The 21,404-nt window shown below is 43.7% G+C and overlaps 1 protein-coding gene across 1 annotated transcript in view; it reads left to right on the top strand.

Moving 5' to 3' along the window:
• Positions 1 to 20,568, top strand: part of TRPM1 (transient receptor potential cation channel subfamily M member 1) — a 107,478-nt gene extending 86,910 nt beyond the window's left edge. Inside the window, exons 21-27 of the mRNA XM_040968669.1 lie at positions 211 to 462; positions 2,064 to 2,238; positions 3,838 to 3,858; positions 4,539 to 4,683; positions 6,512 to 6,714; positions 6,890 to 7,022; positions 19,335 to 20,568. Of these exons, the coding sequence (XP_040824603.1) occupies positions 211 to 462; positions 2,064 to 2,238; positions 3,838 to 3,858; positions 4,539 to 4,683; positions 6,512 to 6,714; positions 6,890 to 7,022; positions 19,335 to 20,568 (2,163 nt within the window). The remainder of the gene's footprint in view (positions 1 to 210; positions 463 to 2,063; positions 2,239 to 3,837; positions 3,859 to 4,538; positions 4,684 to 6,511; positions 6,715 to 6,889; positions 7,023 to 19,334) is intronic.
• Positions 20,569 to 21,404: the final 836 nt, after the last annotated feature.

The raw sequence follows: 21,404 nt of genomic DNA, 5'->3' as shown, positions 1-21,404 counted from the left end.
AAGCCTGAATCTAAGATCACAGGGGATTCGGAGGCATTTCCCTTTCTAGAGTTTTCGCTGCCTGTCATTAGCATCCAGAGGTCTTGAACAGGAAAGGGACCAGATGTCCTGGAATGTTCCACCGGCTTTATCTGCTGCCCAGGACTCTATGAAGACACGGCTTTCCAAGACTGCACTCTCTTGTTTATTGTTCTTTGGGTTTGTTTTCAGATTCTCATGTCGGAACCAGGCAAGCTCAGCCAGAAAATCAAAGTTTGGCTTCAGGAGTACTGGAACATCACAGACCTCGTGGCCATTTCCATGTTCATGATCGGAGCAATCCTCCGCCTGCAGAGCCAGCCATACATGGGCTATGGCCGAGTGATCTACTGTGTGGACATCATCCTCTGGTACATCCGTGTGCTGGACATTTTTGGAGTCAACAAGTATCTGGGACCCTACGTGATGATGATTGGAAAGATGGTTAGTAACGACAGCTCGGCAGCAACCAAAGATAACACCGGCTACAGTTAAACGTGAGACCAGGCCTTGGGGAGGCTTCCTCACATTTCATTTGGTGTTTCCTTTGCAGTTCCTTCTTTCCTCCCTCTCCCCTCTTTTTTATTTGAGAAGCAGGAAAAGAGAGAGACAAAGAGAGCTACGATTTGCAGGTTTACCAGCCTCCAAATGTCCACAACAGCTGAGGCTGGGCCAGGTTGGAGCCAGGAGCCAGAAAATCAGTCTGGGTCTCCCAAATATGGTTGGCAGGAATCCAGTCACTTGAGCCATCACCTGCTCCTCCCCGGGTCTACACTGGTGGGAAGCTGGCACTGGTGGTAGAGCTGGAACTAGAACCTGGGTAAACTGATGTGAGCATCTTAACAGCCAGACACACACATTCACTATCTGACAAAATTCAACCAAAAACTGAGGGTAGAGGGCTCACTATCTATATGTACACACACACTCCTCAATACACAAACACTCAAACCATACCATCTTTCTTTTTCTGTACCATATTTAAACCATATGATGATGAAATATTTCCATTTTTATTCCTTCTTAATTATTGCTAATAAGTATATTTTGACAGTAAGATAAAACATCTTCCTCTTTTGTAAGATTTGCTTCAGATAACCTTCTCAGGGCATAGGAGAGGACTAAGTGTTGACAAAATAGCAATTTAGCAGTAATAGAAGCAGCTCAAAATATTTGTACTACATCCTGGTAGTTAGAATTCTTTAGACACAGGGATCTGGACCTAATGTTTCACAAGGTAACATCCGAAATATTTACTGGATGATGGGTAACCTAACCTGGAGTGGAAGCCAGAAAAATCGTTGGTTCATGTGGAGTAAGCAATAAAGGAGCAGTAATAGCAAATCCACACTGATGTTTACTTCAGGACAGGTCACAGAACATGACATTGAAAATGAACCAGCAGGTCATCCATACATTGCCTAAAACAGTCTCTGTTAACTTCTCCCAGGAGAAAGGAAGACTCTCAGTTTCAAAGTAATTCTTCATAGGGTGAGTGATGGTGAGCTAAGGATTTAAGGCTTAGTTGATTCCAGTAAGGACCCTCGTCTTCATGGATGGTCAAAATTAGGAATCGTACCTGTTTAGTCCTCATCAGTAACCAGTGGGTTGTTCACCATGAATGTTCAGCAGTTCTATAACAAATAGATGAATAATGGCGTACATCCTCAATTTATTGTCTTTTCACCTCCATAGATATCTCCTCCTTTGACTCCTTAGCTTCCCTTACAAATACTCATCCTTTTTGGATAATTCTTCCTTTTGTCCATTGGCAGCTGTAATTAGTGAAGGTACTTCTATGTATGAGAAACAACAGAAGAGATGCAATGAAATTTCAGAGTGGACGAGGAGAGACATGTGGAATAAGACAAATGCAATGTATAGAGTAGGAAAAATCAGTAGCTTGCGGGTGGGTAGGCAAGAAACAAAAGGAGGCTTCCTTTAGCCTGATTAAACACTTGGGAGAAACCAATAGGAGTATGAAAACCAAGGTGAGCTGGGCCCATGAGTCAAGACAATGAGGGACCTATGTTTACTCTACTCAGATGATCGACATGCTATATTTTGTGGTCATCATGCTGGTGGTGCTGATGAGTTTTGGAGTGGCCCGGCAGGCCATCTTGCACCCAGAGGAGAAGCCTTCTTGGAAGTTGGCCCGAAACATCTTCTACATGCCCTACTGGATGATCTACGGAGAGGTGTTTGCAGACCAGATAGACCGTAAGAATAGAATTCATAGTAAGACTCTCTTCCCTGCTTCCTCGGCAGATGATCAGTTCCAAATTAATGGAACAGCACACATTAATTGGGAAATAAAGTAGTTTTATTCTGTACCATATTTTTTTAACTTTTTTTTTTTTTTTTACATTTATCTATCCTCATGTTTTACTTGAAAGGCAGAGAGACAGAAAGAAGAAATCTTGCTTCTAGCTGCTGGTTCAGTCTTCAAAAGATTCTAACAGCCAGGGCTGGACTAGCCAGAAACAAGAGCCTAGACCTCCTTCCAGGCCTCCCATGTGGGTGGCAGGGTCCTAAACACTGGGTCATCACCTGCTACCTCCCAGGCTTTTCATTAGTAGGAAGATGAACAGGATGTAGAACCAGGACTTGAACCCTGCAATACAGGTGCTCTAAGTGGCAATTTAAGTCTCTGTGTCAAACTTGCCCCGGCGTCAGATTATTTTAGGCATGAAACTGCAGAATGCAGATTTGAAAACACCATTTATTTTACTCTAGGTCATTCAACAGAATCTTGAGTTTCACTTCCCTCGTGACTGATTTTGTTGACATCGTAATCGCATGACTGTAGTTTCTGTGCCAATACCTTAGCTTTCCTTCAACCCCAGTATCTTTCCACCTCAAGATAAAGCAGATAGTGGTTATCCCAGTAGATCAAAATAGCACAGCAGTGCAACTGACACTGCATATCATTCTTTCTTTAAAAAGCCATCAAAGCCAATTTTCCAACAGTTATCCATTTCCTCTTCACCAAAAAATAAATACTTCAGTCCTGCTTCCAACAGTTTAATGTACTGCTGTACTGTGTGATGAAGCATTAAGCAGAACAGCACGTTTGCTGCCCTCTCCTTACATATGAAAACACAGTTGTCGGGGGAGAGGGAGAGACAGAGAGGCAAAGAGAGATTTTTCATCTGCTAATTCACTCCTGAAATGGTTCCAACAGTGAGGCCTGAGTCAGACCAAGGCCAGGAGCCAGGAACTTCTTCCAGATATCTCACATGGGTACAGCGGCTCAAGCTGGATCAGAAGTGGGAGCAGCCAAGACTCGAACTGGTACCCATAAGGGATGCCCAGGGTTACAGGCAGTAGCTTGACCTGCTATGTCACAGAGGAGCCACTATTTTCAATAACATCATGATATTCAGGTTTTCAATTCTTGATCTGCTACACAATCATTTTATATCTATTTGTGATTATGAGGTGTTTGTGTTAGAATACAAAGAATTCCTGATTGGTTAACCTATAAATTGAAATGATCATCTGCCAGTAACATCATTAAGTTTTCACAATATTTTAAATTAGCAAATGTTTGCTTTGTTTAAGACACATGGTCAAATAAATATGAAAGATAGTTCCTAAAGTTAATTCCTATAATTTTCCTGAAGAAATCACTGTTTCCATGTATGAACCTGAAATTTCCAAGCTGGAAATATTAGCAATTCTTGACAACAAAAGTTCTTGTTATGTTCAATCATTTGTCTCGCTTTTCTCTCAGTTGTCTTCTTTTCTTTCCTCCTCCTCTGTTACAAATAACAAAAATAATTCAATAAAATCTCCGGATGTCCAATCACTGTAAAGTCTACGCCATGGAAATTAATCGTAAGTTTACAAGGACTTAAATCTTTTAGTCCCTGAAATGTGTTTATTAATTAATCACTTCCTTTGTTGACTACAGACAGTCCTACACAACTTCCCAGGATTTTTCCTGTTTGCTGGAATTCATAGTTTTTTTAAACTATAACCTAAAAGTAAGAATATTATAAATGCAATGTTGGGATGATCATCCTAGGTTTCCCCACTTTGGGAAACAGGTTCCTGCGACAAAGGTGGCATTTCAAACGGTCAGAAAGAACAAGAGTTTCAAAGTCCCCAGAATAATTACCAATTAGTGAGAGGATAGGAGATCCTGATCTCGCAACCTTCAATATTTTTTTTTTGCATTTAATATACAAATGAAAGAAAACAAGACAAACTCTGTGAAATTATTAGAAAATAAGATACTTTTCTAAACAGGTGAAACATCGGGAGAAATACAGAGTTTGTCCGTTTAAATCATAGAGGCTGTTACATACAAAAAGCACAATAGAGTGGAATGTTTACAGACAGAATGACTCTCTTACCACAGATGTGAATTTCTTACCTTCTTTGCAGAGGTATTTTTCACATGGAAAAATTTTGCTTACAAAATAACTAAAAAATTGAAACACTTTCATAAACACTTGTCACCAATATTTTCTCTTTTCAAAATGCAAACCTAAAGGAACCCCCTTTTCTTTCAGCTCCTTGTGGTGAAAACCTCTATGATGAGGATGGCAAGAGGCTGCCTCCCTGCATCCCCGGAGCCTGGCTCACGCCAGCCCTCATGGCCTGCTACTTACTGGTAGCCAACATCCTGCTGGTCAACCTGCTGATTGCTGTTTTCAAGTATGTCATTGCTGACATCTGTGTGCTTACTGTTCCTTCTTTTAGAGATTTTCTTTTCTTTTTAAAATCCTATTATTTATTTATTTTGTTTATTTACTGAAAAGGCAAATTTACATCCGCTGGTTCACCCCCCAAGTGGCAATAATGGCCGGATCTGAGCTGATCCATGGCCAGGAGCCTCTTCCTGGTCTCACATGTGGGTGCAGGGTCTCAAGGCTTTGGGCTGTTCTCTACCACTTTCCCAGGACACAAGCAGGCAGCTGGATGGGAAGTGGAGCAGCCGGGACACGAACTGGTGCTCATATGGGATCCTGACATGTGCAAGGAGAAGATTTAGCCACTAGACCATTGCACCAGGCCCTAGGAGATTTTTAGTTTAGTCCCCATAAATCTCCTGCACGACCATAGATTTCAAAATGTTCCTATAAAATGGGATTAGATAATATTTTACTTTGGTGCAAAAAATTGAAATGCATGCATGCTTTTTTCATAATACTTATTCTTATGAACTTTTTGAAGAGCTCCTATATGTCAAATTTCAAGTATTTTTTGCACAAAATCAGACATACATTTTATTCCATCTCCCCATGAATTTTCTAAAATATTCTTATATTGCAGGGAATTTTACTAGGGTTGAAGTAGAATTTTTGAATTTTCTTTTGGTTTAACTTCAATCTTATTGTATTCATAAATCAAGAGTTGTTAGCTAAATTTAGTCCTGGTTAGTATTTTACCACAGCAGCATGTATTTTATCTAATAAAAAAAATTGTTTTAAAAGATTAGCTATTTCATTTTGAAAGTCAGAGTTATAGATGGAGACACAGAGAGTGATCTTGCGTCCACTTGTTCACTCCCCAAATGGCCACGATGGCCAGCACTTGGCCAGGCTAGCCAGGAGCTTCATCTGGTCTCTCACATGGGCGGCGGCAGTCCAAACACTTGAGCCATCTTCCACTGCTTCCGCCAGGTGCATCAACAGGGAGCGAAATCAGAGGCGGAGAAGTAGGACATAAAACTGGTGCCCACATGGGATGCCACTGTCACACAGTATGGCTTTCCTGGTTATGGCCTATGAAAATATTCTCCAAGGTGAAGGTCTCAGGAGGCAGTGAAGATTTGGTCTGAAATAGCTGTCATAAGGCAGAAGATACAATCACTTTTATCTGGGGTGGGAGAAGGGCTTACCTGTTTAATCCAAGTTCCTTACAAAACTCTCTTCTTGCGCATGTTGTATTGACTATGTGGACTACACTTAATAAATTCTTTAAAATGACTTTAGCTTCTAAGATAAAAAAAAAAAAACATGAAGTAAGAAAATCCTTCCAAGAAATGTAAAATCTCAGAAGGGCATTGGAGAGAATCTGGTTCAGACTGCTGACTTTCGAGATGAGAAAGCTCACCCTTGCTGAAAGACAATAAACCGTGTGCTCAACTGCCTCGTGTTGGCAGCTAAAGCAAAGACAGCACCCATCGCACAGGCAAGGCAGCCCACCTTCCATCAAATACATCCAACAAGTCATCCACTCAGTTCCCAAACACTTCTAACTGCTTCACTGAATGGCTCACACACTCCTAAATATGAAGTTCTCATAAATATATGAGTCAGTAGGCTGTGGTATGCTTTTTCTAAAAAGTAGCTGGAAGCAGTGTTAACACATTTGATTGTCATGAATCTCGGTGAGATGTCCTTGAGCGCAGGCAATTCACATCGATAGTACCAACTGGCAGGAAAAGCCCATGTTAGTGAGCATTTTTCATTCCGGTGTGAGTATCTCTGGTTACCCAGGAAACAACAAATCACTTGTTTTTTGATGTTTCCTTTTGAAGCAACACCTTCTTCGAAGTCAAGTCCATTTCCAACCAGGTGTGGAAGTTTCAGCGCTACCAGCTCATCATGACGTTTCACGACCGGCCGGTCCTGCCGCCGCCCTTGATCGTGCTCAGCCACATCTACATCATCCTGACGCGGCTCGGCGGCCGCTGCCGCAAGAAGCGGGAAGGCGACCAGGAGGAGCGCGACCGTGGGCTCAGTACGTGGGGGCCTCGCGCGTCCCCTTCGGGCAACCGTGCAGCACTCCCACAGCTGTGCTTTCCCAGAGGGGTTGGAGCCTTGGGTGGGTTCAGTGCCCGTGTTGCACACGCCTCAGTCATGCGGAGTGCTGGGAGCCTGGTGGTCTCACGCGGCCGTCCCTGTCCCCTCCACAGAGCTGTTCCTCAGTGACGACGAACTCAAGCGTCTGCACGAGTTCGAGGAGCAGTGCGTGCAGGAGCACTTCCGGGAGAAGGAGGACGAGCAGCAGTCGTCCAGCGACGAGCGCATCAGGGTCACGTGCGAGAGGTGCGCCCCTGGGACCTTCCCACCTTGGGGTGTGGGGATGCCCAAGTCCCTTCAAGTATCCAACTCCCAAATCACGTTTCCTCCACAGTGAGAAAGTTGGATATTGTGTACAGAAGTAACACTTATTGTATATATTCTACTCCATCCCTCACCAAAACAGAAACCCCTGACAGCTCTTGTCCACCCCACAAATGGGAGCCACAATCTGGGGCGTTATTGGGGAGAACAGGCAGCTCCAGGAACCAGCTTTTCCTGTGGACCACCTAGCCTGGTGACCTCTTGCTTCCCCCAACATGTCCCTCCCAGACTCTGGTGCTCCTCCAACCCCCAGCTGGAGAGCTGAGAGGGGCGCGGTGGGCTGAGATGTGTGTTCTCCAGGGAGGAAGGAAGCCGTAAAGTAGGCCAGGCTCCGTCTTCCACTGACGCATTTTAAGTTCCCGGAAAAGTCAGCCTGTTCCACACTGTGTGCAGAATGAATGCCCGAGTGTTTGACTCAATGAATGGGTAAAGGAAGGTAGGCCAGGGAGGGACAGAAGGAGGGACACTCCCCAAACTGCGCTGTAATGCCCTGTCCTGATCTTGGCCCTGGACGCACATTGTTCCGAGTTAAACTAAGACTGAGCCTGGGAAAAGAGACTTGCCTAAGTGGAGTCTCTCTTCCTCAGATCCGTGAGCACCAGGAGAGCTTCCTGACCCAGACTTGCATGTGTGCAAGGACAACAAAAAGATACTTCAGCACACGGTTCCCAACCAGTGGCCCCAACAATTGGCAGCATAATTTGCATACACCTTACCATCTCCCTGCTGCATAGTGTGGTGGTTGACTCGGCCCCAGGTCACTGGAGGGGAGACGCCCTCTGGCAGCCGCCGGTCCCTGGGCCCTCTCCTAGACCCTGACACCTTGTAATCCAACCAAATCTGACTAGCTGAGCTCAAGGATTGTCTACACTGGCTTTTGGCCTTCATAGATTACAGTTTCGATCAAACTGGAAGACATCTGTTTGCTATCCAACACTCATTGCTAAGCTTTCAAAATATGAAAAGGATTTCTTCCTAAGATTAAGTGCTCCACATAGGTAATGTAAAATTTCCACAGTTTAGTGAGGCATTAACCGGAATGTAATCTTAGCCAGCTATTTACAATGGAAATTGTGTTCTGCCCTGCTCAGCCCCCCTCCCTTCTCTCTTCCCCTAGCATTGTTTGGATTTTTACCATTCTTGAGCCAAGTCTCCAAGAATGTAGTTATCAGGTCACTACCAAACTGCGTTTTTCTCTAGGGGCTCAGCGCACATGAAATAGCAATGAAAGTGCAGGGCAGCAAAAACATGCTACTTCCTGTTTCCCTTGGCTGGGATCCCCAAGAGCTGAAGGGGCACATTCCTGCCCCTCCATTTCCTTTTATTGGCCTTGTCCTGGCTGACTCACAGGTGAATGTCTGAACAAACTGAGGAGGAGCAAAAGGAGCTTTCCTTCCCTCTTAACCTGGCCAGCCCAGGAGCAAGGAATAAGGCAAAAGGAATGGAAATATTGGTGATTCGTACCTCACTTTGCACACTTGTGACTGCCCTGTAGCTCCATTTTTGGAGTACACAGCCACACCTGCTGTTTCTCCAATCTCCTTTGTGTGTTTCTTATTTTCTGCATCTCCACTTGATGATCTGTCCTTTTCTCTGTGGTGCCTCTCACAGTGGTGCCTAACCACAGAGCACGCTGGTGCATTCATTCATCCTTGCCCTCCTTGTTGGCTGTCCCCTTTTCATGCCTGGGCCCGTGTTTCTCATGATGCCCTCCTACCACTTGTGTTCACCCAGTACATCTCACCATCAGTCACACTGTGCACAGGAAGCATTCAGTGCTTATGTGCAGGAACTGAATTCATGGCTCTTTCCCAAGCTTGAAAAGCTACCCCTGAAACTGGCTGTTTTTATTATAAAGTTTTAGCATTTGTAACACCCACCCCTCAAGACATCTGCAATGTGAGTCAGTGGTGCAGTAGGTATTTAACCCGAAGTCTACCCATCACGCCCACTGAGATATCTCAGAGGCATTGCGCTCATGGTTTTCTCCCATTTTTGGACATCCTCTGCTGGGCTTTAGGCTCTACTAATGGAACCACCATTCCACTAGCCACGCAAGATGAACATGAGCAAATCATTGGGGCACCTTCCTCCTCTTCACCGACAACTATCAAGTTCTGCGTGCTCCCTCTCATGGTTAATCATGGTCCACCCACTTCCCATCTCTACCACTAGCACTGCTTCAAGCTTCCATCAGCTCTGACTTCACTCCTGTGTCTGCTCCTTGGCCAAGGTTTCTGTATTGGTTTTAGCTCTTTCATCCCATGCTGCCTTCCTGAGAGTCTAGACAGGTCCTCTGCCCCACCCCCTCAGCTTCACTGAACAGTCCCTTGGTGACTCCCACCACTCTCAAACCTACAAGGCCCTGACATCCTTCCAGCCGTACTCTGTACTATCTTCCCTCCAGCAGGTGTAGCACTTCATTTCTTGGCCTTCCTGCCTGCCCTCCAAGCATAGCGCCCTTCTCCCCACAGAGATATGCATGTTCTGTTCCCCCTGCCTGGTACACCTTGGTCCTTTTTTCTTTCTCATCCTTTGTTTTTCTGCTCAAATGCCAAGATACCACTTCCGGGAACGAAGAGGTGGTGGGTTAAGACTATCCCATCAATAACTTCTGCCGGCATGCCCAAATTAGAACTTGTCAATCTAAACACTCTAATTCCTGCAGACCTCATGAATACATGGTATCATAAATCCTTCTCCATTGCCACTACAACGCCATGCTCTTTCTTTGGTTCAGCAACCTCAATCACAGGTTCAAGAGTAATTAGGAGGCAAGTACTGTGTGGCCCAGTGCATCAAGCCTTCCTTATCAGTGTGTAGATTTGAGTCCGGCTCCTTGGCTTCTGAACCAGTTTCCAGATCATCCAGCTTCCTTGAAGGCAACAGATGATGGTTCAAGTGCTTGGGCCCCAGACACCCAAGGAGGAGACCCAGATGGGGTTATGGGATCTCTGCTTTGGCTGGCCCCACCCTAACTGTTGTAGGCATTTGGGAAGTAAACCAACACAGGGAAGACCTCTCTCCCTCCTCTCTATTCTGTTTTTTATTTTGTGTCTGTTTGTTTGTTTGATTGTTTTGCCACTTTCTTTCAAGTAGATGGAAATATAGGAACTTTTTTTTTTAAAGAGCAGCTGGTTGAAAAGAATCTTCTTTGACAAAATTTTGTCAGGGATTTAACCTTTTCTCACAAACCATAGGATTATGCTACCTAGTGTATTTTCCTTTTTTCCATGGCTTCAAAGTGTTGAGAATCAAGCTTAACATATAATATGTAATAATAATTATAATTAGTATATGAGGAATTTTCAAAACATTCACTGATATTGCATATCAAGGAAAAAACTATTCATGAATCTTAAAAAACTTTCTGCATCAAAACAAATTTATCTTTTGATTCCGCATCTATGAACCTTTCAAAGTACTCTCATATTAACAAAGATTTTAAAGCATGAGGCCATAGATGGCAGCCCTTTGTTCTTTGTCTTCTTTCATTTGTGTAACTTTCATTTGTGTCTGACCTTTCAAAAAATTTAAAATGGAACTCATAAATTGTGCACTTTAAATGTAGTTGGCCTTGCACTTGAGGCTCTTAGAGTAGCCTAAGACCTCAAGTTATGATTCCCTCAAAACCTCAGAGTTGAATGTTTTTTTTGTCAGACTCATCGATCTGGGCTTCCTATAGTCTTGACAAGAAGTTAGCAATTCATGGCTTTGAGATGATATTGAACACTCTCTTATGTGATCAGGAAGAGAAGGAACTGCTAAGAGACCCTAAGAAGGAGACATGATGGTAACTCAAAGCAGAACTGAAAGAGGGGTTGGTCTCAGAAAGGGACTGGATGATGGTTCCAGTGCAGGTGAGGCCCTGGACAAGTGCGCAGTCATGGAGGATCACATGATGCCTTCATTTTTTGATTACTAGGAATCAACGTTTCTTGGATGGGAAAAGGATAGGAAAAAATTTTAGAGTTTTAATGTGTGCAGTAAATTAACACTACTGATCCTTTCTTACTTTGAGAGACAATTCAGAGAGAAATGCTTACATCAGGAAGATACAGACAAAATAAATGCCAGTTTTATTAGTATTAGGAGTTGTATTGGAGGATGTGGCTTGGTTCTTGTCAACCACACATGCAGAATCAGGTATGGCCTGAGACATAATGAGAACTATCTTTCTCGCAGGCAACTGGCTCCCAAAGACAGACAGGATGAGAATGAGAAGCATACCGATGTCCTATGTCCCAAATTCCAATATATAAAGCAGTCCTCCCCAAGAATAAAGTTAGGGCTGGAGTGAGATCAAGAGCTTACATTACATTAACAGAAAGACCAAGAGCACAGACAGAAAGCATGGGAAGCACGTGGCAGTGACAGTATCCCTAAGACAGAATCAACACTACAGACTTGAAGTCAGTAGGGAGGAATCAAGTCCAATGAGTTCACTTTGTAAAGCAGGCTGCCAGAAGTGAGATAACCAATGAGATGGAGTGCTTTCTTTGGTTCGGCAACCTCAATCACAGGTTCAAAAGTAATTAGGAGGCAAGGAACCAGCTATGAATGACGAACACCCAACTAAACAGCCATAAAAAGACCTTGAGTAGTGTTGTGTCAATGTGATTCTCATGACTTTCATCAGTCAACTAACCAAAGGCAGGGATACAAAAAGCATAGCATGTGATGTGGAACCTGAAGGGGGCCTGTCAACCAGTTAGGAGGGATGCCACAAAGATGCCCTGCTTGGAAATGGCAGCATGCACATACAAGGCCACTACAAAACACAGAACAGTGATATTAAAAGATAGGTTTTATCTTAGCACACACAATCTTGAAATCACTGCTTTTTTTCATAATACGTATTGTTCACCTTTCTGAAGATCCTTCAATGTATTGATTTCAGAAGTCTTTGTATCAAAATGAATTTCATTTTTTATAGTTTTACAAATGTTAAGAACTACTCTGGTAAAGCAAGGCACCATTAATCTTTGTCCGGCCATTAGGAATTGGTGCTAATGTGTTAGAATGAGGGAGAACCTAGGCTATGAATAAGAGCTTCATTTAATGGATGATTGTAGAGCCTTGCCTGAACAGAAAACAGGACATGGCAAGAAAGGCGCTGATGATTTAGGTGACTTGAATTCTAGAAAACTGGCAGTCTGAGGGACAGCCACATGGGTCTACACAACCAAGGTTACACAGGGCTAGACTCTCAGACAACTTAATATTCTTTCAGTAGCTGATCAATATATTAGCTTCACAAAGAATAAGAAACGCATTAGGTTGAAGGCTTGATTCTTGTTGTTTTAGGATTAGTATTTGTTGAGTCTTCCACTTGTAAAACTCCATAGGAAAGCATAAGATTCTGGCCTGAGTATTCTCTGTAATTACTGAATTTAAAGGGCAGCTATGTATGAGGAAGTACATGAAAATTAAAATAACTGGATGTAAAAATTAGAGGGGATTAGACAACTTTATGATCTTTAGATTTGGAATGAAATTACAGGGTAAGAAGTCGTAGAACACAAGTTTAGAATACCACGGGATCTTGAAACACGGGTTTTCTCAAGTATGAACTGGATCTAGCTCCATTAACATCATGTTTTTTTATGTTAACATTTAACTCTCTCCTCAAGGAAATGTTCCCATGTAATTCATCAGATGCCTTGCAGGTGAAGGGTGAAGTTTTCTTGTGAAAAGATGACTGCATGTAAACCAAGCCTGAAAAACTAGCTTACTACAGAACTCCAAATGTCTATATCTTGTCCTTGGGAATGATGCACAAGGAGTCTTACTGCAGCAACATGAATTTGTATCTCTCATTTAATAGACAAAGCCCAATTGGTTATGCCACGCACAGGCATTCTCCTGGAGGCAACTACAAAAGTTCCACACGTGTAGATATTGGTGTGCTTGTATTTTATTGAAATGGAAAGCATTATCTATGATTCCTTGCTAAAATGTGTTTTTGTTCAACTATTTTAATGTTTCAGGGTATCATATTCAGAAACAAATACCTGTAATAATAGATATGCCAAGATACAGAGAAGATCTTCAGGACATTATTTCACACAATCATGTCCACTGAGACTGAAGTAGTATTTACAGTACATGGGACATGGCCCATCCCACATTACATATCATTGTTCGTTTCAACTGTTTAGTTTGTTTTTAACAGAGAAAATCTGCTGGGATTAACGCGTGGTCAACTTTGAGATATGTCCATGTTGACATCAGGGATGAAGTCATTCCTCCAGCTCCTCTTTTTCATGCATCTGTCACTCGTGCGCGATGCATAGGAGGATAACAATGACCACTGCAGTGTGTTAAGGCCGTGAGGATGAAGGGAAGTTTGTGTAAATGAAAGTGCTCTATCACTCTCACCACTGCTATTGATCAAGGTACTACAGGTCTCAGAGTGATAAGCAAAGTAAGAGAAACAAGCCATACGTCTTGAAAAGAAAGATTTAAAACTATTCCTATTTATAGGTGTGACAACCACATAAAATCATTTTTTAAAAATACGAACAAAAACATTCTAAAAGTGGATTTAGAAAAATTACCGAGTACTGTGTCAGCACACAGAAATCACTTATTTTTATATACTAACAATATAAAAAATTTAAACCTGTATAATTGTCCAATAGCTTCTACAAAATAGAAGTTACTTGAGCATAAATCTAGTGAAAACTTGTATAGCATCTATATGCAGAAAACTATGAAATGCCAGTGAAAGAAAACAAAGAAGAATCAGATAAATGGAAAGATATACCATACTCAAAACTTTGATATACATGAATGTATTGCAGATATCAAGTATGCCAAAATTGAGCTATAGTTTTAACACAGTATCAGGAAAAATTCCTTCAGCTAAGTTTAAAAGTTAAATGGAAAGGAAAGATAATGGACATAGACTGTCTCAAGCAATTGTGAAAAGAAGACAATCATAGCAATGACTGATTGCTGTGAGGACTTCTTAGATGGCTACACTAATGAAGACAGCATGTTAATAGAGAAAGGCTCAATACCTATATAACATAAAAAAACAAAGTCTGGAAGTAGATCTATCCAGATCGAATCAACCAATTCCCCCATCCAAGGTGCAAAAGTTATTCAGTGAAGAATGGATAGTGTTTTCAATAAATAGGGCTAAAACTATTATAAATATAATTTTGAAATAATAAATACATTATAAGTATATAATGCTATTATAAATAGTGCTAAAATTCAACACTCTTAAATGTAAAAATCTATCTCAAAGCAAACACCAACAAAAAAATCCCATAAAAGTAAGTAAAAATGGACCATACATATAAATATACTACACCAAACCATAAAACTTTAAAAGAAAACATAAGAGAATGCCTTCATGACTTGGAAATAGATCAAGAATTCTTAGACATGACACCAAATGCATAATCCATAAAAAATGATAAACCATATTTCATCCAAATGACAAACTTTTCCTTTGCAAAAGACAGTACTATGAGAATAAAAAGACATGGTTCAGGGCTGGGGGAAATACAGGCCAGTTGCACATCTGACAAATGACTTGTGTACAACAAAGATTTGTGTAGGCAAGGCTTCTCGATACTCCTCAAGGAAAACAAACTGGCCCAATTTAAAAACTGGCTAAAAATTGTAATGTTTGTAATTGTAAAACTAGTGAAATGTCATGAGAGAACATTTCATGAGAGAACATTTCACGTTCTCATGAGACAATCCGACATTGTCAAACGTGAAAGACACATCATTGCCTAAGAGTGGAATATGCTTTAGAAAGATGATCAGATACAACTGCAAGCGGAAGCAACCCAGATGTCCTCCAACTATTGTTGTACATTCTAGTCAGGCACATATCTCTCAGAGGGCTTCAATGTCAGTTAAAAAAAAAAAAAGCCAAGCACATACTCTTGTATTCCATGTTGTGCCGAAGTTTTTCCAGCCTGTGCGGAAAAGAGCGCCAAGGTTTAACCCTGTGCTTGCTGGCTGAGCATCCCGCCCTGGGACCTCTGTCGTAAGTGGCAGGCTTCCTGCTCATCTGCCTGCCCTTGCCTGTGGTGTGTAAACAGTCAGGAGACCCTTGCTGAACTGACTCCTGCATTACCCACTTCTCTCCACATGCAACTGGAAGCCACTCTTTGTGTGGCTGTCAAGGTTTGTGAAACATGTTTTAAGTACTCGTGGGAATTCACAACAGGACTAACAAAGCATTGTCCTTGCTGTCAATCACTTCAGACACCCGTGAATGTAAACACCTTTTCTTTCTCATTTCCCATAAACATGAGAACTTCCAAATTTCATCAAAAATGATTAAAGGATAAGGTGGATTTTCCAGCAACTTTTTTGAAGCTCTCTCATACTTTGAAAACAAATCAGCTTTCCTTGATTTGGCATGGCTGTTTAAAATTTGCTCTCTCCCATTTGTAGCTAATCCATAAGTTTGGAACAAGCATTGGACAATTTTGCTCAACCTAAGCTACACAGTGAAGCATGGCACCTCCCACAGCTTTACTGAAAGCAGGGACAGTCAGGATGGCGGACTTGAAATACCAAAAAAAAAAAAAAAAAAAAAAAAAGAGTGCCAGGGCAGAGCCTACTAACTGACTCGGGGCAGGGCTGGAGAGGGTGGTGCAGTCAGTACAAGGAACATCATGGTATCCAGTCATTTTGAGGTTTCTTTTTTAAGTGTGAGTGGCTGACAATTATTTGTTTTGAGATTTTCCCTCTGCTAGGTCACTCCCCAGATGGCCAAAAGGGCCATAAGCCAAGAGCTTTTTCCACATCTCCCACATGGGTAGCAGAGGCCTTCCTTCTTCCACTGCTTTTCCCGGGCCACAAGCAGAAAGCTGGATCAGAAGTGGAGCAGCCAGGACACACATTGGAGCTCTTTTGAGATTTGGGCATTGCAAGTGGCAGTTTTACCTGCTATGCCATGATGCCAGCCTCCTGACAATGTTGTTTCATGAATTAGCTAACAAAGGAAATGGGCAGATAATTATAAAAATATTTGAGAGAAAATATATTTATCTTTACTCATTTACGTAGATGTTAAAAGTTTGCTAGTTTAGTTCTTACTGGAGTATTTATCAAAGGATCTCTCAAAATTGATTGCTACAGAAGTAAAGTGGCTTTCAACACAAAAGGAGTCATCAGGGTAACGGATTCGAAGGGAGCAAGGAGCAGAGAACACCATGTCTTCCCAGACATAGGAAGGTGCAGTGGTCCCTGAAAGGCAAGGACAGAGAGCCCAGGGCCTGCCTTCTTGGATGTGGTGGTGGCTTTGGTCTCCTGGGGGCCACGTTCCAGGAAGTCAAGCCCTTACCGCTCAGTTGATGTGGCTTCCGGGGGGCCATATAAATAGCTCTGTCTCCTAGAGCAGGGTGGAGAACAGAAGCCTTGGACCCTGCCACACCTTCATGTGTAGCTGTCACTGGTGCCAACAGCAGGAGTGGCATTAACGGAAACACCTCTGGGAGAAGTCAGGGCAAGGCAGCTCAAGGAGTAAGTAAGGAGCACAGATGTTGCCTGAGCAACAGAGCTGATCCCAGCTGAGCAAAGAAGTGCAGCAGGCAAATGCCAGGCCTGTGACAGAGAAGGGCAGGCCAGGATGGTGCGAACTGGCAGAGTGAGCAGAACAAGAAGGGACTTGGAAGGACAGGGAGAGAGGGCAGCGGAGGCCCGTTCAAAGCAGACTGCCCTGCAAGCTATGCGATTCCAGAGCCTGTCTGTGCATTCTTAAGACAAGTGGAAGGAAAGAGAAGCATTTGTCCTCAGCTGGGGATGAACCCATCACCAGAACAAAGTGGTAGAACACTGCCCAGGGGGCAGCCAGGACTCCCACCCCCATCTTTGGGACTAATCCAACTTTGAGGAGGCAGACCTGGTCCTGGGCATGCCTCATTGTGTCCTATCATTAAACTTCATGCACCCACTGAGAGAACTCACTGCACAAGTGGGCATATGAAACAAGGTCTCTATACAACGATCTTAGCCCAGAAAACAGTGACTTCATAAGCTGTTGACTCATCTTCTTATAGGTTTTTTTTTTTAAAATAATATAATCAGACCAGCACAGTAGCCTAGTGGTTAAAGTCCTTGCCTTGCATGTGCTGCCGGGGATCCCATATGGGCGCAGGTTCATGTCCCAGCTGCTCCACTTCCCATCCAGCTCCCTGCTTGTGGCCTGGGAAAGCAGTCAAGGATGGCCCAAAGCCTTGGGACCCTGTACCTACGTGGGAGACGTGGAATAAGCTCCTGGCTCTTGGTTTCAGATCGGCTCAGTTCCAGCCATTGCAGCTACTTGTGGAGTGAGCCAGCAGATGGAAGATCTTTTTACTTCTCTCTGTAAATCTGAATTTCCAATAAAAAAATATACATATATATACACACACATACACACAAATATATATAATGGCAGGTATTTATAATTTGCTATAACCTTTTTTTAAAAAAGGTTTATTTATTTATTGGAAAGTCAGATATACAGAGAGGAGGAGAGACAGAGAGGAAAATCTTCCGTCCGATGATTTACTCCCCAAGTGAGTGCAATGGCCAATGCTATGCCGATCCAAAGCCAGGATCCAGAAACTTCTTCCGGGTATCCCACGCGGGTGCAGGGTCCCAAAGCTTTGGGCCATCCTCGACTGCTTTCCCGGGCCACAAGCTGGGAGCTGGATGGGAAGTGGAGCTGCCGGGATTAGAACCGGCGCCCATATGGGATCCCGGCACGTTAAAGGCGAGGACTTTAGCCACTTGCGCCACGCCGCTGGGCCCAATCTGCCATAACCTTTTAAAAATATTTATTTATTTGGAGGGCAGAGTTAGAGAATCTTCCATCTGTCAGTCTATTACTTCCTAAACACTTTAAATGGTTGAGGCTGGGCCAGGCCAAACAGGAACCTAGAGTCTCATCTGTGTCTCAGGTGGGTGGTAGGGGCCCAACCACTTGGAGCATCATCTGTTGCTTTCCCAGGTGCCTCAGCAGGGAGCTGGATGGGAAGTGGAGCAGCTGGGATTCGAACTGGCCCTCACAGGATGCTAGTGTCTTACTCTGATGAGCCACAATCCCCAGCCATGATTTTTCTTTATGGGAATATTAAATATTCAGAGCAAAGAACCATTTAACATTACTGTATTCTTCAGACACTAAATGGTCTATTGTCCCTTAAGTGCACTAGTAATCTGAACTTCATTATTAACAGTTCATTGTCTGAATTCCTTCAACATCAGATAAGGATGTAAATGTATTCATTGCTGACCAAAACTCCAAAATCTAAGTACAGGTTCAATTAGTTCCCTCTATCCTGGGTTTCTGTATCCACAAATTCAGCCAAACTTGGACCCAAAATTTTTGGGGAAAAAAAAGATTGCATCTGTACTGATCACATTCATATTTTTCTTCTCGTCATTATTGCTTAACCAGTGCAATATAACAACCATTTACACAGCATTTACACTGTATGAAGAGTCCTCAAATTCACAGGAAGTGTTTACTAATGAAAAAGCTAGCCACAAATTTCAACAATTTTTGTACCAGAAATAGACTCACTTTGCCATCCATTTTCCAGGAACTTTTTGAAGTGCCCTCATCATATTAGATGTTACAAGTAATCTAGAGTTTGTTGAAGATATGGAGAAGTGGGGCAACGGTCACATACAAGTACGAGGCCATTTTAGGTAATGACATTGAGCATCCTTGAACACCGGGATCTACCAGGTCCCAGGGCCAGTTCCCCGAGGATTCCAGCAGGTGCTGTCTTATCACTTGAGGCATTGCCATATGCCAGCTAAGAGAGAAGTACATGGGCAAATGGTACAGCCACATTATAGACTAGGTACTCAAGCGCCACTGCTTTCTGGCTCTGGGGCTTTGGAAAAATTACTTAACTTTGATCGGGATTTAATTTCCTCATCTGTCAAACGAAGACACCAGTAATGCTACTCAAAATGGGGTGAGGATTTAGGAAACCTGGAACAGCAACTTGGGGAGTTCCAGGCTGGTGAACATGGAGACAATAGAGTGACCTGGTAAATTTCACTGTGGATTTTAACCACTCCTTCCCTCATTTTCTGAAGCCCCTCAGGGCAATGCTGGTGGGGACAGTAGCAGTGAGCAAAGCTGGCAAGTATGTCTCACCAATCCCACCACCCTTAAAAGACGGAAAAATCTTACAGCAGTGACATCACCCTCAGAATTTCCTGGCTTAATCAATCTACCCCCTTTGTCTTCACCAGAGTGGAAAATATGTCCATGAGATTGGAAGAAATCAATGAGAGAGAAAATTTCATGAAAACTTCCCTGCAGACTGTGGACCTGCGACTGTCTCAGCTGGAAGAGTTATCCGGCAGAATGGTGAATGCGCTGGAAAACCTTGCTGGGATTGACAAATCGGAGCTGATCCAGACCCGCTCCCGGGCCTCATCGGAATGCGATGCGACCTTCCTACTCCGGCAGAGTAGCATCAACAGCGCTGATGGCTACAGCATGTACCGCTATCATTTCAACGGGGAGGAGCTGCTGCTGGAGGACCCCTCTCTCTCCATGCCTCCAGGACCAGGAGGCAAGAGGAGAGCCTGTTCCTTCCGTGCGAAGGAGGAAAAGGACGGGAAGACGCACCTGACGCCCGGCACACCCGCGGCCCCAGACAGCAATCGACTGGCCGTGGACAATAGCCAGAACCTTTCGGAGCCCAGATTAGGTCCAGAGATCGGGATTTCAGCCGGAGTTGATGAAAGGCTCGTGGACTGCAGTCAAAGAGAAGAAACGACTTCCTCGAGTTTATATCAAACAGATGTCGCACATGGGCAGAAGCAGGCAGATCTTCAAAGCCCTCAGCTGATAGTGGATACAGTGAAACTAGAAGGCACCGTTTCCTATCCCTCGGAGGAACCCAAAGTCACACGCTATTACCCTGACGATACGTTTAACACCTGTCAAACAGTGCGGTCCAGAAGCTTTGTCTACTCGGAGGGAAGAAAGCTGATGGGTGGCGTGAGCACCTGGAGCGCTGAGTACAGCTCCATCATGGACCAGGTGCGCCCCGCCGCCGTGCAAGAGTGGACGGCTGAGTGGAAATGTCAGGTGCAGAAGATCACGCGTTCCAGAAGCACCGACATCCCCACCATCGTGTCGGAAGCCGCGGTGCAAGCTGAGCTCAGAGAGCTGTCCACAGACACCGAGGATGGCCACTGCGTTTCCCACACAGCCCCGCGTTTATCCCTGACGGCCACCAGCAGAACGGAGCAGGGGAATTTGCTGTCTGTAAAACCAGAGCAGGCTTTGGGGTTCCCGTCTCTCCGGTCCAAGAGCTTGCATGGCCACCCGAGGAGCAGCGTCAGGTCCCTCCAAGGCAGATTAGACAGATCTGGGCATGCCAGCAGTGTGAGTAACTTAGTTGTTGTATCCGGATTAACGAAGGAAGAACCGAAACTTATGCAAGAGAAAACTTCCACAGAAACTGAATGCTAACCCCTCCCCCCTTCTTTTATTTCTTTGATTTAAAAAGAAAAATAACATCAGGGTGGCTGGTGCTGGGGCTTTGCAACTTAAGCTGCCACCACGACACCAGATCCTACATGGGTGACCACTGGAGTCCCAGCTGCTACACTTCTGATTCAACTCCCTGATAATGGCCTAGGAAAGCAGCCGAGGATGCCCCAAGTACAAGGGCCTCTACACCCACATGGGACACCTGGATGAAACTTCTGGCTTTAATCCGACACAGCCTAGCAGACAGAAAATACCCCTGTCCTTCCCCTTCTCTCTGTGTGTAAGCCTGGCTTTCAAGCAAATACGTAACTCTTTAAATAAATAAAATCAGAACCACGAATCAGTCCCACCTTGGTCATATACACGTTACTAGTTTCTGAAAACATTTTTACTTTTCCCCGAAAGATTTACTTATTTAATTGAAGAACAGAATTCTAGAGAGAGAGATACGAAGACACACAGAGAGATTTTTCATCTGCTGGTTCACCCACCAAAATGGTAGCAATAGCCCAGGCTGGGCCAGATGAAAGCCAGGAGCCAGGAGCTTCATCTGTGTCTCCCGCTGGGTACAGGGAGGCAGCACTTGGGCCGTGTTCTGCTGCTTTCCTAGGCACCTTGGCAGGGACCAGGGTTGGAAATGGAGCAACCGGGACTCAAACCAGCGCCCGTATGAGTTGCTGGCATTGCAGGCAACATCTTAACTTGCTGTACTACAATGCTGGTCCCACATTTTTATTTTCAAAACCTGGAAACTTGGACTGAATTTAAAATAGCATTTTGATAGCATAGGTTAGCAGACTCAGGTTTTACTCGTT

The sequence above is a fragment of the Ochotona curzoniae genome, unplaced genomic scaffold (assembly GCF_017591425.1).
Source record: "Ochotona curzoniae isolate NIBS_2020 unplaced genomic scaffold, NIBS_Ocur_1.0 scaffold_4701, whole genome shotgun sequence".
NCBI lineage: Eukaryota > Metazoa > Chordata > Mammalia > Lagomorpha > Ochotonidae > Ochotona > Ochotona curzoniae.
Note: the sequence above shows the minus strand (reverse complement) of the source record. Positions and strands in the feature narration are given on the sequence as shown.